Here is a 19,907-nt window from a genome sequence, read left to right as displayed (position 1 = left end):
CCAGACCGAGGGCTCAGGCGTCTCTCCCACCACGACAGGGGTCAGACAGAACACACTCGCTTTCTGAGACCGTTCCGCCCTCTGCTGGCCTATCCCCTTCCGTTCGTCACTCATGATGAGGTCGTCCCCAGGCTGGTACGCTCGCCCCTCCTGAGGGTCCCTGCAGCTCTCTGCGGGGCCTCCAGCAGCCTGGAGCCCACCCGCCCCTGACCGTCGCAGGCGCTCACCTGTCGGGGTTCTGGTCCCCCCCCAGGCCCCGCCACCGCCTGCCCAGTGAGAGGGTCCTGCCCGATCCTCACGAGCGCTGGGCGAAGCCCGGCTCCACCTCCTCGCCTCCTGGCCCTGCCCCACCCGCCCTGGAGCTTGGGGGACCTCAGGGACCGGCACCCAGACGTTTCACCACACGGCCCCCCTGCCACGCCAGCCTCCAGACCGAGGGGCCCACGGTAACTAGTCCCTTCCCTCTCCCACGACAAAGCATCAGTGGAGGGAATGCTACAAAGGCGAGCCACAGGGGCCCACGCTGTTCAGCTCCCACAGCTCTGGGTGACCGACCCTGCAGCTCGTCCAGACCTCTCCCCTCCCCTCCCGCCTGACTCCCCTGCAGGCCTGAACTCTGACCCTTGTGCCCACAACAGCTACTCGGGCAAAAGCCCAGCCAGGTACCCCCACCCACCACCACCTGGGAAGGGTTTTGAAGCTTTCGGTGGCTGCCATGGAACCGACAGGAACGCCCCGCACGTGCCCTAGTCACAGGCAGGAGGACGGCTGCGCCCGGCGAGGCCCGAGGGGCCTCTGGAGCGGGCGCTCTGGGCTCCCGCCCGCACCCAGGCTGCTGCTTCTACAGACCCCGGGGTGGGGGGGGGGCTCCTGTTCTCTCCCGCCAGCCTCTGCCGTGGGCTGGCATGTGTCCCGGGATGAGGACCTCAGGGAGGGGCTGCTGCCCAGGGAGGCAGAGGCTCTCTGCTGACCACAGCCAAGGACACCCGCCCCCGGCCTCCCTCTGGGGGCCGCAGGCAGGGGCCAGAGGGCCGGGCACACAGCTGGGTCGCTCGGTTGGAGGCAAATGCGTTCTTACCCACCTTGAGGTCCCCTCCCCTCTCCAGGAGGTGCCCCACTGCCCAGGCCAGGAGTCTGGCTTCCCTTCCCGGGAGCGGCCCGAGGGGCAGCCCGCAGGCCCCCGGCTCACTGTGGCCCTGGCTCCCTACCGGGTGAGGCCCCCGCAGCCTCCATCCCGGCCCCAGCGGAGGCCCAGCCTGAAACGAGCCCCAGGCTCCGGTGGCCCAGCGCTGGCTGCATGCCCACGCCTGGGGCGGCTGGGGTGGCACCGGGGGGGCCCTACGCCGCCTCGTCACTCGGGGCCCCACGGCGACACGAACACCAACTGCACAGCCGCGAACACCGGATTTAGCTCCCACCCCCGGCCCGCCCAACCCCTCTCCCAAGCAGCTCCGGGACGTACACCAAGTGAGCACGGCTTGGGCTGTTTCAGGAAACACAGAGAAACAGAGCTCTGTTTCAGCACGCGGCCCGCACGCTCGCCGCACAGGGCTGCGGGCCCGCTCAGGTGCGAGGCTTCGGGTGGGGGGCGGAGGCTGGTGGGAAGGCCTGCCCTCTCCGCCCCCCGCCCGCCCCCCCCCCGCCTCAGCAGGCAGCGGGGCTCCCGTGTGATCCGACACCCCCACCCTGCTGGAGCCCAGGGACTCCCAAAGGCACGCGCAGGAAGACTCCCCCCCCACCCCCCCGCTTGTGTCGCTGAGTCTCCACAGCTGCCTGTCTGCAGAGCCCCGAGGCAGGTCAGCGCACGGGTTCCAGGGCTCCGCTCGGGGGGCCAAGGGATGCCCGAGGTCACGAGGGGACCGTCGGCACTGAGCTCAGGGAGGTCCGACAACCGCGTCCAGGTGCCTCCCCGCCCTCACGCCCAACTCAACTCCCACGGCCCCTCCTCCACCGCAGGGCCGGGCCCAGCACCCCGACGCAGACCCGTCTCTGCGGCTCGCCCCGTGGCCCAGGCAGGGAGGGGGCCCAGGGACCCAGCCCACCTGGGCCCGGACCTGCCCCTCCACGCTGCGCAGGCCGACGCCCTCACCTGGTGCCCGTGGAGCGTGTAGAGCAGCCGGCCCTCCATGAGGTCCAGGATCTTCAGGGTGGAGTCGCTGGAGGCCGTGGCCAGGTAGTTCCCCGACGGGTGGAAGGAAAGGGCGTTCACCGCCGCGCTGTGCGCTGGGGAGGGGACGCCGTCAGGCAGGGCTGGGAGGCCCGGGTGCCTCTGCAGCCTGGGGAGGAGCCATCGGGCCGACCGAGGCCAGGCTGGGGCGGCCACCGCTCAGAGGGGCTGTGAGGACCCCACAGGGGCTGCCCAGGACAGCGGTGCCATCCACCGGCAAGAGGAGACTCATCTGGGCAGAGGGCAGAGGGCAGGCAGCAGGAGGCGCAGGGCGGTGGAGGCCTGCGGCTGGCCAGAGGGACACAGTGACTCCCCGACCCTGAGCCACCACACAGAGCAGAGCAGGGTGTTGCAACATGACACTGTCTCCCACGCGGCCCTGGAAATGCTCCCGATGCCTCCGCCCTGGAGGAGGGGTGTGGGGGCAGTGAGCAGCCCGGCCCCCCACCGGCCCACCCCGTGGCCCGAGCCAGCACTCAGCACCCAGCACCCTGAGCCTGTGTCCTCCATCACGGCGCCCACGAGTTAGGGGTGCTGTGGGATGCTGCCCGGTCAAGCCTGGCAGAGCGCTGCAGAGGGGCCCTCCGACGTCCCTCTCCCTGCCCGAGACGTGCCCCGCAACCGCCGGTCCCGCCGTGTCCCCCTCAGCAGCTCCACCCTGTCCACAGCCCACCCCTCCCCCTTTCCCAGCCCGACCCCTGCCAGCCGTCCCAGCGCGTCCCTCACTCTCCGAGGCCCGGCCACCCGGCCCCGTCGGCTCCGCAGCCGTGGGACTTCCCACCCCTTGTTCTCCGAGGGCGGGTGGGATTTGCCCACCTCTCCCCCGACCCTGAAGTCCCTTGTGCAGTCACCTCCTCGACCCCCCCCCCCCCCCCGTCTGGGCCACCCCCCCCAGCTGGTCTCCAGCCAGTGCCTTCTTCACAGCGGCCACGGGACTCAGACCGGGCGCCCGAGACCACGCGCCCCACCAGGCAGGGGCTGCGCGGGGCCCTCCACTCCCAGCTCCGTGCCCGACTCAGGGTGGGGCTCAGGACTCGGGCGAGTGGGGCCCAGGCAGGCCAGATGGGGACAGTGACCTGCAGACCGGCAACATCGCAGCTCCACTGCAGCTTCTCAGGAAGGCCCAGCGCCTTCCTGCCCATCACCCCGGGCCCGGGGAGTGGGGGAGCCCAGCAGGGCGAAGATGATGAGAGCCCTTGAAGTCAGAACTGCCCCAGTCTCACGGCAGACTCAGAACCAACCCCATCCCGGCACTGTCGGGCCATCCCAGGGGCCGGGGCACACACACGTCACACTAGGCCCACGCCCCAGGCCCTTGCACACGGGGAGGCAGCCGGGGCTCTGCAGTCCCATCTGGACGCCGTCTAACCCGAGGCTGTGGGGGAGGACCGCGCCCTGAGGGTTTAGCAGGGCTGGTGGCACGGAGAGCAGAGAAATAAAGGCACAGCCGACCCCAGGCAGGGACCAACAGGCACAGACCGGCCACAGGCGGTGCTGAAAGAGCACCAGTGACGGTGTGACTGCCAGTAGGGACACACACGGGCAGGCCCAGAGAGGGAGGACAGCAGTCGGGGGACCTTTCGTTCCCACTATGCACCCCGCCCAAGGGTGTTCTCAGCACCGGAGGAGCCCCCAGGACGGCACGACTGCAGGAGGGGTGAGACGTGCGCCCTCCGTGCTGGGGGCCAGGAGACCCCAGCCCGGCCGACTGGCCCCTCAGGTCCCCCAGGTCACACCTGCAGGCTGAGAGCCAGGAGGACCACGCATGCCCGGGGGCTGCTAGACTCCCCGGATGCCAGTTCCCAGCGGCAGTGCAGTGGGCAGGGTGGGGCAGAGCACTGGGGAGTCCTGCCCGCCCAGGACCCCTAGACTCCCTTAAATGCCACTCCTAGGACACACCCCCGCCCAGGGCAAGGGGCAGGTCTCCAGGAAGAAGCAACACCCGGCCCACCTGAGACTGGCCAGCAAAGGAGCGGTGAGGGCAGGAGCCTGGATCACAGAGCCCAGGGCCCCCAGCACCACCGGGCGCTGGACACCGCACCGGGGCCTCTCGCCTGGTCAGGCCTGCCCCAGTGGGGGTGGCCCCTAGAGGTGGGTACGAGCCCCGCTCCAGCACAAACGGCAGGAATACCAGAGGACTCCTGGCTGGGAGGCGGGACACACAGAACCGTGTGCTCCGGAAGGGAGCTCAGCCTGGCACGCCAGGCTCGGGGATGGCGCCCCGGGGCCGGGGGGGCACCACCAGCCTTTCCCCACACACTCTCCCACTCTCCCACAGGCCCGTGCCGGCCGGGGGCCTCCCCTCTGGCTCTAGAGAGGCTGTGGGCCAGCCAGGGAGGCCCCGCTGTGAGAATCAGGCCCGCACAACAGCCCTCCAGAGGCCTGGCGACCTCCCAAGGAGGCACGCTGCTGTCACGAGCCCGACCAGTGACTGTCCGCAAACAGTCCACCTTCAACACGCCCCGAGTGGCGGTCCCTGGTCTCAGCTCCACGGCAGGCACCAGGGGCCACGATCAACAGACGGCCACCTGGAGACGGCCGTGGGTTCCTGGCTACTGTCCCCCGCCCTCACCTCTGTCCCGAAGAGGGGACTCCAACTCAGAGTCAGAGGTACACCGACGTCAGGATCCCATAGGTCGCCAGGGGCCCAGGGGGGTGGGACCGAGGCCTCGGCAGACCCTGCCCCCAGACGCCAGGGGTGGTCACAGCTCGTGGGCGGCAGCAGCCGAAGGAGGAACCTGGCACCCGCAGCCCACTCTGCCCGCCCAGCTCCACACGCCAAGGCCGCCTGCAGGCCTGGCCTGCCGCCCGCTGGGCTGCGCACCCGCCGAGGGGCCCGGGGAGCCCCAGGTGCTCAAGCGGAAGGTGCTTTTCTGGATCGGGCCCCCCCAACCCCAGCACCAAGGGCTGGGTTGACCTCACCCAGAGTGGCCTCTCGGGGTCAGCAGCTGGCACTGCCCATGACCCGGCAGCCCTGCGTTTACGGGGCCGTGGATTTGTGCAAGGGAGGGGCCCTGACCCCAGCGCTCGGGACACGCTGACATCCCGCCCCATGAAGCTCCGTTGGCGCCACGCGAGGCCGGTGGGAGAGGGCCGGTGGGTGAGGGGACGGATCAGGGGGACGGATCAGGGGGCCGGCGCACTGCCTTCTCACCAACGCTTCTGGTCTCAAAGTGACGAAGGGCGTGAGCCCACCCTGCCGGCTGCACAACCGGCTTAAAGCCCCCTGGGACCACCCCCGGGCAGGGCAGGGTCTGCGGGTCTGCTGAGGCCTGGCGGACAGAGACCCGGGGGCTCCGGGCTGCAGCGGCAGCGGCAGCGGCAGAGGAGGGCCAAGGCCTCCAGGCGCCTGAGCGGGTCAGTGACCAGAGCCCACGAGGAGCCCAGCGCGGGGTGCGGGCAGACGCCAGACTCAGGGGGGCCCTGAGTCAGAGACCCAGGTTCACAGCTTCCCGCTGCAGGACCACGGGCGAGCCTCAGTCTACCCCCCTGTGACTCGGGGAGGCGGAGCCCCGTCCTGCCGAGCACCCAGGCCTGTCCCTGGATGACGGACCCGCGTGTGTCCGGAAACCATGAGGCGCACCGCGGCTCTGGGACCAGCACGGCTGCTCAGCTGTCTGAACAGCCTTCGTGTGGGCTCGGAGCATATGGGGCCTCGCCCACCTCCACAGGGACGGGCGCTCGGGGACGCTGCAGCCCCGCCCCCCGCCTCCCGCCCGACTGGGAGATCGGAGCTGCTCCCCAGTGATCGGCCAGAGCTGACCGCCCCGCCTGAGACAAGCGGCACCGGCCGCCTGCTGCAGCCCAAAGTGACCCCAGCCACCCGGCCCGGGCCAGCAAGTGCCCCCCACGGAGCCCGGGCACGGGGCGGCTGCTCATGCACCACGGCACCGTGAACCAAGTTCTCGCAGAAGAGCCCAACAACCTCGCACCCCGAAGCCCACACAGGGGTGCCTGGTGCTCCCCCGGGGCCCCAGGACAGGAAACCACTCAGGTGTCTGCCGCCGGAGGCCTGGGAGCCCTTCTGGGGAAATCAGCCTCCACGCAGGACCCCGCCCTCCAGAGGGAGGGACGGCGTCTCCGGGAGAAGGTTCTGCTGCGGGAGCAGGACCCCCCCGTCCCACCCGCTGCCCAGCCCGAGGGGTCAGGAGCCCCGGGGACCTCTCCGCAGCACCCTCCTCTCTCCTCGAGTGCTTGCGTCACCCCTCCTGGCCACCCTTTGCACGAGACCCCACGCTCCTTCACCCCCAGCTCTGCCGTCCCCGGCCCTCCCGTGCTGGGGAAGGGGCCGGCCCCCCGCCCCCTGCAGACCTTCTCCTCCACAGCCCCTCAGTCTCGGGGACCCAGGATGTGGCCTCGCCCCTGTTCAGGCCCTCGGCCCCTGGGCTGCCCCGCCCCACCCCGACGCTCGCTCGGCCCTCACCTAGGCGCCGGCACGGATGCCCACCCACCAGTCCCGCAGGCACCCGGCTTCCCTGCCAGGCTGCCCTCAGCACTGCCGTCCTCGTACGCCCCCATCCCCCTGCTCGAGGGACGGCCGGTCCGGGCACAGCCACCCTGCCTGCGTCTTTGGAACCTGGGCCGGAGCTTGGCCTCCAAGGCCCTCCCCCGTGGGTCCTGCCAACACCAGGCCAAGTTCATGACCCATCAGAGGGGGCCGGGCCCTCCCACCACAACCCACATCCCTCGGCACCGGACTGTGAGCCTCAGAGACCCACAGAGAAGGCACTGTTGCCAACCCCTCCGCAGACAGGGATCAGCCCGACCTGCCCCAGCCCTTCCTCCGTGCCCGCCCACCTCCCCCAGTCTCCAGTCCAGGCCTGGGCCAGAACAAAGGCCTCTGAGCCTGGGGGGGAGGGGGGGGAGAGGCATGGTATCTGACTAGCAGACAGACCTGGGCAGCCCGTGCACACCCACCGGCTGCTCCCCTGGGGGAAAGGCCTGGCTCGTGGCTGGCCTCTGCCACCTGGTGGGGGTGTGGGGTACTGCAGGCTGGCCTTGCCGGGACACCAGGCTCCCGGACTCCAGGCTGAGGCTGGGTGTCCTCATCAGCCTCACCCCTGTGCAGCGCATCTGGCCCCCGCTTGGCGCCAGGCACTCTCCAAGTCCTCCACACGGACCACTCCACTCAACGTCCCGCCCACAGCCCTGCGAGGCAGCCCTGTCCCTGTCCCAGGAAGCGTGGGGGGCTGGGGACCCCACCAGGAGCTGAAGCTGGCGGCAGTGCCCACCCTCCCCCACGAGCTTTTCGGGACCATCGCTCCCCCCGCGTGGGAGGCCTGTCGCTCTGGTCACCCCAAGACAGCGCTGTCCTCAGGCCTCCAAGAACCGGCCAGGAGGGGCTCATGGGGGCTGGGGGGAGCTCTGAACCCCAGGCCCCACACCTTGTTCGGACACGCCCTTCCCGTTTCCAGGTGTGAACTTTAAACTCCGCCCCAGGTCACCGACCCCAGTTCTCCTCACAGCCAGCGCTGCCCTTTCCTTGCCTCTGCCCGAGTCCACAGGCCCACCAGCCCGCGCTGCCTCCCGGGTGCCCCCGTGGCCCCAGGCCCACACTGGGGACCCCCGGCGCTGCCGGTCACACCTGCTCGGACAAGCGCCACGCCCCAGCCCCTTCCGCTGCCACCTCGCCCCGATCCCACGGGGTCTGCCCCCGCCACCCCCCACCCTGACTGCCCGAGGCCCTGCCTTCCCAGGGTTACAGCTAAAGATGGGGTGCAGGCCCCCGGGGCTGGCCCCTGAACCCAGACCCGGGCTGAACTGACCCTCCCTACGGCTCTCGGCCCCACATCTGTGGAGGACACCGCGGGACCCCAGGCAGCCAGTGTCCCGCCAACACTGACCTCTCTCGACAGACCTGGCCCCTTCATGGGTCAAGGGTGCCACCGTGGACCTAGAGGGCAGCGGCATGGGCGGCCCAGAGAGGCACATCCCAAGAGGGGCCCTGGCCAAGGGCCTACGGAGGGCTCCGCCTGTGGCCAGGCCGTGACTCCTAAGTGGGCCCAGAGGGCGTGGTGGGCGCCGGGTACACCGAGGCTTCACTCGGGAGAGCCACGCCTCAGACTGCCGCCCCAGGAGACCCCACCCGCCCTGGGGCTCCCCCCGCCGCAGGGCTGTCCTCAGGCCCCCGTGAGCCCCCAGTGACGAGCCGGACGCCGGCAGCCTGGGTCCAGGCGGCTGCTCGCGGACACTCACGCTGGTAATGCTGCAGCAGCCGGTGAGTCCGCACGTCCCACAGCTTCACCGTGTTGTCCATGCCGGCGGCGGCGATGCACGTGCCGCTGGGGTGGAAGTCCACGCAGGTGACGAAGCTGAGAGACGAGGCCGCCAGGCTCAGAACAGACACCCCACACCTGGCACCGTCCCACCCCACACCTGGCCCCGCTGTCCCCAAACCCCCCTCCCTCCCTGTCTCTGCAGGAGCGGGCGGCAGCAGTGGCTGCAGTGGCCTGAGCTGGGCTCACCAGAGAGCGTCGCCTGCTACACACAGGGACGGGGGACGGGGGACGGGAGCCAGTCCTCAGGCCGAGGGCCAGCCGGCTGCTCGGGCCTGTTGGGTCCCTGCCCGACCCGAGGGCCCTCACCCCCACCCACCCCACGGGGCCTCCAGGCTGGTGTCATGGCCAGCTCTCAGGCGGGGCCCCGGCAGCAGGGGCAGAGACAGGGTTCATTTTGGGACCCAGGGCAGGTGAGGCCCTGCGCAGATGCAGGCCCCTCGCTCTCCTGATGACAGGGCAGCGTGAACAGCCGCCGTCTGCTGCAGGCCGAGAGGACCCTTCTGCTTGCAAAGCCCCCAGCGCAGAGGACACAGCCACGTGCCCTTTGGGACCTGGGTGCAACCACCCAGACAGACGGGTCACAGCCCTGAGAGCCAGAGAGCGGAGGGCGAGGGGTGCCCTGAGGACGACACGCCTGGAGGCGAGGTGCTCCCCTCGCTGCTGGGGACGGGGAAGAGGCTGAAGCTTCCAGCCACACAGGAGAAGGGGGGACCCGGGGCAGCAGCGCCGTGATTGCTGGCCTCGCTGCCACCGCAGCCAAAGGCAGAGGAGGGTCCGGGACTCACCCGCCGTGCTCGCAGTACGAGTGCACGCACTCCCGGCTGGTCTTGTCCCACAGCTTGACGGTCTTGTCGTCGCTGGCGGACACGATGAGCCGCCCGTCGGGGGAGAACCTGCATCGGGCAGGGCACCAGTCACACCGCGGGCTGGCAGGCGTCACGGGCGTCACACGCCGCCTCGCACGGCACCTGCCTGCTGTGCCCACCACTGGGGCCTGGGGACCAGCGGGGCTACACGCCCTCCTCCAACCCGGCGACCCTGTGAGACGCGGCAGGCACAGCAGGCCCCCGCCACCGCACGCGGCACGTGGTGGTGCTCCCGCTGGCCGCTGGCGCTGCTCGGCATCAAGGTCAGAGTGGGTCAGCGGCACACAGCTCCCACCGGAGTGGGGGCCCTGGGGCCCTGCCGCCAAAGGCCAGTGCAGGCCTGACCCCTGTCTGCTGGCCTGGCCCCTCCCGTTCTCAGAAGCCCGATGGGAAGGCCTCTCCGAGCCCTGAGACCCCTCAGGACAACGGAACGGGTGCTCTGGAGAACAAGCAACCTGCACGGGGTCCCCAGAACAAAAGCCATAGTCCCCACCCCAGGTTCCATGGGGTCCAGGGTCCCCAGACTCCTCCAAACTCTCCCACCGGAGAGAGACTCCACAGGCGAGGGTCTCTGTCAAGAGGACTGAGATGGGGGCAGCAGGCGGACCTGTGTCTGCGACGCCGGGACCTGGGGAGGAGGCCCTTTGCGTCAGCCTGTCCCGTGGCACTGCCCCTGTCGGCGGCTCTGCAGCCAAAGCGACCCAGGGCAGTACGCCCCCCGGACAGCGGGCAGGCCTCAGTGCCAGAGCCTTAGGTCCAGCCCCGGCTCTGCCACTTGCCTGCCACGTGCCCGGGGGCAAGGTCCCGCCCCGTGCTGGGCCGCAGCCTGCTCACCCACACAACGGGGTGACACTCCCTGGCTTGCGGGACCGCCAGGCGGAGCCAGAAGGCAGCGGAGGGAGGCACTGCCGATGTCACCTGAGAGGTGGCTGCTGCTGCTCACCAGTGGCCCGGACATGTCTCCTGGGGCTGCGTTGGCCCTGACGCCGGTCGCCATGGCCGGCCGCAGGATAACGGACGTGTCACGCAGCCACTCACAACATCGTAGCTGTCCCTGCTCCCTCCCACCGGCCAGGGGAGGGGTGCGGCTCGGGAAGCGGAGGAGCGGCCGTCTCCCCCCCCCCTTGCGGTGCCGGCCCCCAGCAGCCCTCTGCACCCCCAGCCCGGGCTCCCCGAGGGCCTGGGGTGGACACGCACCTGGCGCAGCGGACCCAGTTGATGTGCTGGCTCAGCGAGAACAGGAACTTCTGGCGGTGAGTCGACCACACCTTGACCGTCTTGTCATCGGAGGCCGTCACGAGGGACTGGCCGTCGCTGCAGAAGTGCACGCTCCTCACGGTGGCCGTGTGGGCACGGAACACGGTTGACTCTCCTTTGCTGTGGGGGCAGGCACCGGAGTCGGCGGCACTCTCCCACGCCCACCCGAGCACCCCAGGAGCAGGGCCCCGGCCACCCGGTGCCGGCAAAAGCCGGTGGTCCCCCCCAACAGGACTGGGGTCCACCCCGAGTTCCCCTCCAGAGCCTGATGGGGGGTTCCTAGCTGAAGCTTCAGCTTTTGACAGCACCTCCTCAGGAGGGGAGAGATGTCCCCCCGTGGCCGGTCCAGAGCCAGGGTGGGGACAGTGCTGGCACCGGGGCCTCCGACTCAGGCAGGTCCCTCCCAGTCTGCGACTCACACGTTGGGCACCCAGATGCGGACCGTCTTGTCCCGAGAGCCGGAGGCAAGCAGGTGTCCGGAAGGGGAGAAGTTCACGGAGGTGACGGCGTCCTTGTGGCCCGTGAAGCGGTAGGCACGTGACTGGGGCTTCATGTGCCAGACCATGAGGCACGCGTCCATGGAGCCGCTGGCTGAGGGGCACAGGGACCCTGAGACCCTGGCTCTGGCGGGCCTCGGGCCTCCACCGGGACTCTGGGGTGACGTGAAGGGAGGAGCGGCAGCCCTGGGCCCCCGGGCACCGGCCACACCGCCGGCGAACGCTGACCAGGAGTCTGGAGCAGGCCCAGGCGGGGACCACACCAAGAGATGCCCTTCGTGGCCAGCGCTGAGCTGCAACCCAGGGGGCCTCCAGGAAGACTCGACCCCCGTCGGGTGGCTCCCAGGTCCCCCAAACACGCCCTGAGGCACTGCAGAGCCTTAGGTCCTCCCAGCCCTGGGGTGTGCAAGCCCGGCCCACTGGGCTTTTCACCCCCCCAGGAGCCCAGGGGAGGTCCCCAACAGGGGCCAAAAATGATTTCAGTTTCCTGTTAACCCTATGTCACCAAAGGCCAGCAGCCCCGGCAGGAGACCTTGACTGTAAGATGGAGGGGGAATCCTGCCCATGGAAACCAGGAAGCGCAGCCGTGACCACCGCCCCCCGCCCCCAAGCAGCCAGGCCGAGGGGCACCGGGGGCACAACTGCAGCACAAGGGCAGTGGGGGAGGGGGGGAGGGCGCCCCGGGCGCTGTTCCACACCCTTCTCCTGGTGGGCATCTCCAGCTAGGCATGTCCACACTGCTTCGGACGACGGACTCCACAGAGACCCAAGGGCAGGACCCAAGAGGGGGCTGGGTGTTCAGGGAGAACCCCGGAACCCAGAGGCAGTGCTGACTTTGGAAGCCCCGACCTCTCTGCCCCTCCACCCTCCCTGCATGGAGAAGGGAGCTCGGGAGCTGGGAGCAAGAGGCAGGTCCGGGCAGAGCACATGGGTCCTCACGCACCCTGTGCCCGCCCACGCCCCCTCCCAGGTGGGGACTGGCCTTCCCGGCTCATAACCCGGCACCCAGGACGAGGTGTCCCCTCTTACCCAGCTGCTTCGAGTTGAGATTGAAGTCCACACAGGTGACTCCATCCCGGTGTCCCTTAAAATGCCTCTCCAGCGAGGGGTCCTCCTGGGGAGAGCGGGGGTCAAGCGTGTGGCAAAGAGAAGAGCGTGTTCAGACAACGACCAGTGCGAGACGGTCAAAGCCTAAGACAGAAAGTGGACGGGCCTGGCGCCCTCCGAGGTGAACGGATCAATGACCCGTGGCCCGCCCACACGATGCGAGGTGTTTTTCACCCTTGAAGGCCACAAAGCTCTGGCACACGCTACAACACGGATAAACCCTGAAAACGCATCCCTAGTGAAAGAAGCCAGTGCAAAGGGCCACATTCTGTCTGATTCCATTTACACAAACACCCCAAACAGGCAAGTCTATAGGGACAGAACCCAGATCGGGGTTTGCCAGGAGCTGGGGGGAGAGGGAGACAGGGAGGGTGGGCAGTGACCGCTCAGTGGGTGTGGGGGTTTCTCTGGGGGTGACACGCTGTTCTGGAGTTAGACGGTGACGGCGGCTGCACAACACCGCGAAGTCGTCACTAAAAAGCACTGAATTTTACATTTAAAGTGGTGAATTTTATGGTATGTGAGTAATATCTCAATAAAGTTATTTTTTAACGGAAGGAAAGAAAATCGGGGTGTCCCAGCACCCTCATCTCAGGAACCACACCCCACAGGCTCAGCCCCGCTGTGGAATGGCCGGTGAACCTAAAGGTCCGCCCCGGAGAGGCCCCCTGGTGGCACCACCGCCATCTCCACCCCACCTAGCGGCAGAGAAGCCCGAGGTCACGACCCTGCTTAGGAGCTAATACTCCCAAGACTGTCCATCCAATAGCAGCAGCTCCTGGCCTATCACTTGAGGAGTTCGATTCCGGCGTGCAAACGTCTCCCTCTGCCCGAAATATCAGACACCTCAAAGATGCATTTGGGGTGCACCAGGGAGCCCACCAGGGCCACGGCCAACCTACAGAGCTGTAGCCAAAGCTAAGGTCCCCAGGGCCCAGTGCCCAGCCCCACCCCCAACACACCTGCCCGAGTCTCCCTCGCAACCAGAGGGAGTGGCAGCTGGGGGACAGCCCCCAGCAGAGCGGCAACCGCCCCACCCGAGTCTCTGGGAAGAACAAGAGTAAGACGGTGCCCACGTCTAGGCTCAGTGGGCAGAGGCAAGTTTAGGTTCACCCCTGAAATCTCCAACAGCCTCTGCGCCAATCCCACGGGCCGTGTGGTTCTGCATCTCCCCCAAAGGAGGTTTATATACTGGGGCCGGGGGAGTGTCTTGTGGGAAGAGCACTAGATTAGGGGTCAAAATGCCTGGGTCGTAGTCTGGGCCCTCGGCTCAACTCCTCAGATGCTTACGGGGATAAAGAGGTCAACCCCCCGGCCTCCTAGACTCGCAACCCAGGCAGAAAGCCAGGCACGTTGGAAACAACCTCCCAAACAAGGGCTGCGGAGTGCTCCCCGGGACGCCCACTAGGTGCCCCGACCCAGCGCCCCTTGCACTAGGGCCGAGAGTTCGGGCTCCGAACCCGGAGTCCCCCCCGCCCCCCCGCCCCCCGCGGCCAGGTGTCCATTGTCCCGAGGGGAAACTAAGGCAGCACTTACCGGACAGGGCGCGGCCATGGTGGGGACCAGGGCGCCCAAAGCGCCGGAGGAGCCCGAGGTGGCAGCGGCTGCTGCCGTTACGGTGCGTTCAGTTTCCCGCGCCCCTAATCGCCGCCAATAGCAACACCGGTCGCGTCCCCGCGCCCCGCCCACCGCACTTAAAGGAGACGCAGCGCCTCGGCTATTGGCTCCGCGGCCGGAAGCAGAGCTATAGGGCCGGCTCCAAGGTGTCTGCTTGCACTTTTGCCAGGCCACGCAGCTTACGGATTGCGCACCTAAAGACCTCTGTCCACCGTCAGTCATCCTCCCTGAGAATTTAAAAAGCACTGGATGAGGGGTTCGCCCCACGCTTCCGTGGCCCCGTTATGGAGTCGGCGAGCACAGCCCTCTGGGAAATGCAGTTCCAAGAAGGGCGCCACCTAGCGTCTGGGCGAAGCGGAACTACATTTCCCAAGATGCCCTGAGGGCGGAATTGAGAGCCCGGGATTAACCACGGCGGCGAAAGTATTAAGAATCCCGGAAGTAAATCTTACACTTTCCTTTAAAAGCGCTCGGTAGGCCTTTCTCTCGCTGAGTACCTTATTAAGAGCTGATTGTCCGCCCTTCTGGAATTCTTTAAAGGATCCGTCCCTCCAAACGCGCTTAAAGCAGTGCCGATTTATAAAAACACCAGTCACCCTGACAGGTGTGGCTCAGTTGATTGGGTTTTGTCCCCCCCCCCCCCCCCCCGCAATCAAAGTGAGGGGTTTCTGGTTCCATTCCCGGCCAGGACACGTTGCCTGGGTTGCCGGTTTGTTCTGGGTCCAGCCGCCTGCGAGAGGCAGCTGAAAGATGTTTCCCTCCCGCATCGATGGTTTTTCCTTCCTCTCTTTCTGCCTCTCTTCCCCCCTCTCTAAAAATAAAATTAAAGATTTGTTTAAAAAGAAACATCTGAAAAACCACTAGTCCCTTGGAACCACAAGCGTGGAGCGGAGAGCTAGGTGCCGTTCTCAGTTCTCTTTTGTAAGTGACTTCTGGGGAAAAATAGCCATGCTGTGCGGGCCTCGGTTTCCCTATTTGTAATACGAGGAAGTGTGGTGCAGCCCGACCCTCTCAGGAGTCTCCAGCCCTGCGAAGCCCTTGGAAATTAGTAACATGCCTGCACGGGAAGGAGGCAATCCAGGGGCCTGGCCACCAGAGGCCGTTGCTGCCCACTTTCTGCAGTGGGAAGGCCCGGCCTCTCCAGACCTTTCTGCTGGCGTCTGTCTCCCCAACCTGGAACCGACCTAGGGAGGATGTTTTGCAAGATTCAGCCAACTTCAGTGGAGGAAAGAATGTCCAGCCTGTAAAAAAGTTTTTTTGAATTTATTTGAGCCAAAATTTTGAGGACATGCCTGACAGCAAAATCTGAAGGGATTGAGAAAAGGCTCGGAGAATGGTAGTATTTGGCTCATTTTATCCACTAGAATCAACAAAGGAGTGAGGAGGGCTACGCGAAATCCACTGGTGGTAGGTTAAAAGAGCAGGAGAAAGCAAAGTGGGGAAGTCTCTAGGACTGGATACAAAGCAAGATGGAGAAACACTTCTTTCACACTGGTGGGTGCAGGATGGTTACATTAACTGTCACAGTAAGCAGAGATGGCGTGCAGGCAACAAGAGGACAGTGAGGGTGGTCCTGTGCTCTGGGACCTGCACGTGTGCCTCCCAGAGGTCTAGAAAAGAAAAGCACTTGACATTCCCAAGAGATGCTACCCTGGATGCATCAGAACGATGGACAGGCTCCCCAAGGTCAAGCTCTGCCCTGCTCAGGAAGCTGCAGGCCTGGGACGTGATGACCTGCCACGGCCTGCCCATGTGGGAATTCATGATCAGACCAGCCTGTGTGGTTACTTTTAGTCACTGAACTTGTCGGGGACTTCCAGGGCCCCCCCTGGATAGCTTGTTGGGTTTATGACACAGCCGTTTACTCCTCCATCATCCCCCCTGGACAGGCTGGCTTGGTCCCACCCAGACACTGGTTACAGTCTAGCCAGGCCCTGAGGTTTCTAACTACATCTGAGACCTAAGATGTAACACGGGCCCTGCAAACCGGAGCCTGATTCGAGAGGCTCAGAAATGCTCAGAGCTGGAACGTGGTGGGGAACGGGTGTCTCCTTCGGACCTCGAAGGTCTAGGGCTGGACGCAAGACACAGAGCTACCTCTTGTGCAGTCTTGTCCACTATGGCCTGGCATACAGTTGGTTCCTTGATGTGAGAAACGGTCAGGCTCATTTAACGCAGGTACTGGGAAATGCTCCTTAGAACAAGTGCAGCGTCACCCACGCCCTGAAGTTGCTCCACACTGTTGATGTTCAAGCCAGGGAACACCGGTGGTCCGCAGGAGCTTGTCACTTAGAGAAACCCTTCCGTCAGAGGATCCGCCAGCGTCAGGCGTGCTTGCGGTGAGAGATGCTGGAAGATTGTGCTCATCCTCCCCACACTTTCCAGGTCCCACTCTCTCCCAGCCTTACTCATCAGGGAGGAAGAGCGGGGCTGCCTCGCCCTCTCTTGCTCATTCATTCTCTGAAGGAATGCGATGGGCCGACACCGCCCCATCACACAGACAACCCAGGGTCCTCGGGCACAGCCTGCCCAAGCCAAGATCGGCGCCTCCGTGTTCAGACCTAGCAGCCCCCACCCCACACCCCCCTGTCAGCACGTACTCCATTTCTGACTAGGGCCTCCATACTGAGGGGGCTTAATGTGGGAGGCGCCTCCATGTTGGGGGGACCTCCACTCTGAGGGGGGCTGGAAGACAGCTTCTTTTTCAAGCCCCTTTGTGGCAGGGGTGTCTTTGTCCTGGGCCACAGTCCACAGATAGGCCCTGCTATGACAGCCCCCTCCCTGCCGCCACTCCCAGACCCCCCACCCACCCAACAGGGACCAACAGGGTGGGGCAGAGAGGGAAGGAAGAAAGGCAGGGGTTACGGCACCCGCATAGCCCAGCCCAACCTGTGCCTGGGAAACTGCATCAGCGCTATCAGTCTGCACCGCACCTGCCCGTGGCCGGGCGGCTCAGGCTCGTCCCGAGGGAGGGGGGCAGGCAGGTCCGCAGGGGGGTCCAGGCCCTGCCCCCTCTGGGCTGGGCGACCAGGCAGGAGTCACGCCACTTCTCCAAGCCTCCGAGTCCTCAGTTGTAAGGCGATCATCGTGATCCTGCCCCAGCGGCGGGGGGGAGGATTTCATGAGCTGTGACTTCATGTCAGAGCCTGAGACCGAGCTGCCACTTAACCCGCGTGGCTCCCTACTCGCCCTCAGTCACCTCATGCACCTCCTCGGCTCTGAGACCTGGCCCCCACCTCTCTGCCTCTACCCCCACCCCTCCCCCACCCCCGTCCGCCCCGGCTCTCCCTGCTGCAGCCACGTTAGCCTTCCCATTGCTCTTCGAGCAAGAATGTGCCAGTCACGCATCTCGGGATGTCATCTCGGGACTCCTGCACTGACTGTTGTCCCAGTGTCCTCTCAGCTCCACCCATTACGACCACCATTGGGACTTGGTTCAGAGGGCCTCTTAGCATAGCCCACCCTGACCACCCTACCGAAAATGCCACCCACCGTCCCCTTCCTGCTTTCTGGTCTTTTTTTTTTTTAAAGGTGTATTACATTTGTTTTAAAGACTTTATTTCTTGCCCTGGCTGGTGTGGCTCAATGGACTGAGTGCCAGCCTGTGGACCGAAAGGTCGCCGGTTCGATTCCCAGTCAGGGCACATGCCTGGGTTGTGGGCCAAGTTTCCCCAGTAGGGGGCACTAGAGAGGCAGCCACACGCTGATGTTTCTCTCCTTCTCTTTTTCCCTCCCTTCCCCTCTCTCTAAAAATAAACAGACATCGATGTGAGAGAGAAACATCAATCACTGCCTCTCAAACGTGCCCCGAACAGGGCCCGAACCCGAAACCCAGGCACGTGCCCTGACCAGGAAAGAACCGGCGACCTTTCAGTTTGCAGGTCCACGCCCTACCGCTGAGCCACAGCAGCCAGGGCTCCCTGCTTTATTTTCCACTGGCGACGTGTCACCCTCTGACACCTTGGGCCTGCCGGCTCATTGTCTTCTCCCCTGAGAACGTCAGCTCTGGGGGGCAGATGCGACCACGCCGTGACACCCAGGACAGGGCCTGGACAGAGGGGGGCACAACACATACCTGCCGTATTATACACGAGTGGCCCGTGACGGGGCTGCTCACGGGCTGCGGCAGAGCCTGCGACGGGCAGGACCGGCCTTCCGCAGGAGAGAACAGGAAGGGGTTAACCAGGAACAGCTTCCCTGTGGGAGCAGAGCGCTTTGAACCCGGGAACACAATTAGGGTGTAAGCTGACCGGAGAGAAGGGGGAGGGCCATTCCAGTGCAGGGAGCGGAGGGAGGTGAGGCTGGACCTTGGGGAAGAGTCTTGAGGAACTTGCGTGGCCACCCTTCAAGGCCAGGCAGGTGCATGGTGTTCTTGCAGACAGAAAAATGTTCACGGAGCCATTGGGATGCCTGGCGTGCCTTTATTCACGGGTGGGCGTGCCACGCACACTGCAAGCTGTGTGTCTGTCTGCATGTCCCGTGTCGTGGCCCCTGCTCCCCAGCGTGGCACCCATCGTGGCCCCTGTCCCCTTGCGTGTCTCTCGTCACCATCGCCCCCAGCAGGGAGTCCCTACCTGTTTATTGAATACTAGAGGGGAACAAAGCTGGAAAACCGCCAGAACATTACATAACACAACATAATTCTGCGCATGCCAGCCTGCTTCATGTTGTGGGAACAGTGTATCGGACCCAGCCTCAAGGCTGTGAGAACACTGGCTATCAGGCCCCTCCAGGGCTATGGGAACGCTGCTCCCCTTCGTCATGCAGACACCTGGGCGAGGAAGCCAGGCTGCCTCCACTTACCCTGCGGAGCTAAAGACTGGTGGACCCCCAGCAGGGAGGAGGGGTGGGGTCTCCCGTTCGGCGGTGTGTGTATGTGGGGGAGTGCTGGGGGGGCCCACGGGGTGGAGCCGAAGGAGCAGGTGACAGGTTGAGGGGGTCTGCTGGGGAGGGGGTGGGCTCGTGCACACGTGGGTTCTAATCGCAGGTGCAACACCAACTTGCTGCGTCACTGGGGGCGAGGGCTCACCCCATGGAGCCTCACTTCCTCGTGTAAAACGGAGATCGTGTGGGGCCTCGACAGAAGCGAGGTGTGTCAGCTTCCCGGGCTGCCGTGCCAAAGCACCGCAAACGGGCGGCTTCAATTTGTGCACGGCAGGAGTCTCTTCACTCGCAGGGCTGGAGGCCAAAAGTCAAAGGTCAAGCTGTTGGCGGGGCCATTCCCCTCCCCTGGCAGCCGCTGAGTTCCGTGGCTTGTGGCTGCATCGCTCCGGCCCCTGCTTGCTCTGCACGGGACCTCATTTTAACTGGACTGCGTCCACAAAGACCCTCCTTCCGAATGAGGTCGCATTCTCGGGCACCTAGGGTTAGGGCCTCAAGCTCTCCTTCTGGGGAAGGGAGGCCGCCCTGGGGCACAGGGTTGCCATAAGGGTTAAACCACAGGCCTGGTGTGTGGTAAGCTCTAAACGAACTGTAGCTTTAAGAAGAAGGGTAGGGCCCCGGCCGGGTGGTTCAGTTGGTTGGAGCTCTGGTCCCCCACACCAGACTGTTGCAGGTTCAATGCCCAAACAGGACATGTACCTGGGTTGTGAGTTTGATCCCCTGTCGGGCCGCTTACCGGTCTACGCTTGTCTCTCACATTGATGTTTCTCTCTCTCTCTCTCTCTCCCTCTCAAAATTAGTAAACATGTCCTCAGGTGAGGATTTAAAAAAAACGAAGGGCAGGAGGGGGCAGGTGGAGGAGCGAGGTCTGGCGGACCCTTCCCGCAGGCACCCACCGACGTGCTCATGCGTGTCGATGCGGGTGCACAGGAAGCGAACCCCGCTCAGTGGGTTGTACCAGGAGCGCCTGACGGGAGCCCGGGGGTGCCTCAGCCTGCAGCCCGCCTGCGCCTGCGGGGCACAGCCATCCGGAGCAAGACTCAGGGCCTCCTGCCAGCCCCCTGCGCAGCAGGGCCCCAGTCACAGCCTCGCTCGTCAGAGAATTCCTTGGGAGTCCTGGGCAAGGTCGCCGCTGACATCAAGTGCACATTCACAGACAGTCCCCACCCCCAGGGCTGCCCAACGCACAGCCTTGGTTTGATGGGGGCGGGGGGGGGCACACAGCCGCTGTCGGGGG

At 65.6% G+C, this 19,907-nt stretch overlaps 1 protein-coding gene across 1 annotated transcript in view; it reads right to left on the bottom strand.

The window, feature by feature from the left end:
• Positions 1 to 14,095, bottom strand: part of POC1A (POC1 centriolar protein A) — a 37,609-nt gene extending 23,514 nt beyond the window's left edge. Inside the window, exons 1-7 of the mRNA XM_028518537.2 lie at positions 13,709 to 14,095; positions 12,095 to 12,179; positions 10,988 to 11,159; positions 10,509 to 10,688; positions 9,231 to 9,338; positions 8,363 to 8,478; positions 2,090 to 2,223 (exon numbers count right to left, since the gene is read on the bottom strand). Of these exons, the coding sequence (XP_028374338.2) occupies positions 2,090 to 2,223; positions 8,363 to 8,478; positions 9,231 to 9,338; positions 10,509 to 10,688; positions 10,988 to 11,159; positions 12,095 to 12,179; positions 13,709 to 14,011 (1,098 nt within the window). The 5' untranslated portion in view covers positions 14,012 to 14,095. The remainder of the gene's footprint in view (positions 1 to 2,089; positions 2,224 to 8,362; positions 8,479 to 9,230; positions 9,339 to 10,508; positions 10,689 to 10,987; positions 11,160 to 12,094; positions 12,180 to 13,708) is intronic.
• Between the last annotated feature and the right edge of the window lie 5,812 nt (positions 14,096 to 19,907).

Source organism: Phyllostomus discolor, chromosome 7 (genome assembly GCF_004126475.2).
Source record: "Phyllostomus discolor isolate MPI-MPIP mPhyDis1 chromosome 7, mPhyDis1.pri.v3, whole genome shotgun sequence".
Lineage (NCBI taxonomy): Eukaryota > Metazoa > Chordata > Mammalia > Chiroptera > Phyllostomidae > Phyllostomus > Phyllostomus discolor.
Note: the sequence above shows the minus strand (reverse complement) of the source record. Positions and strands in the feature narration are given on the sequence as shown.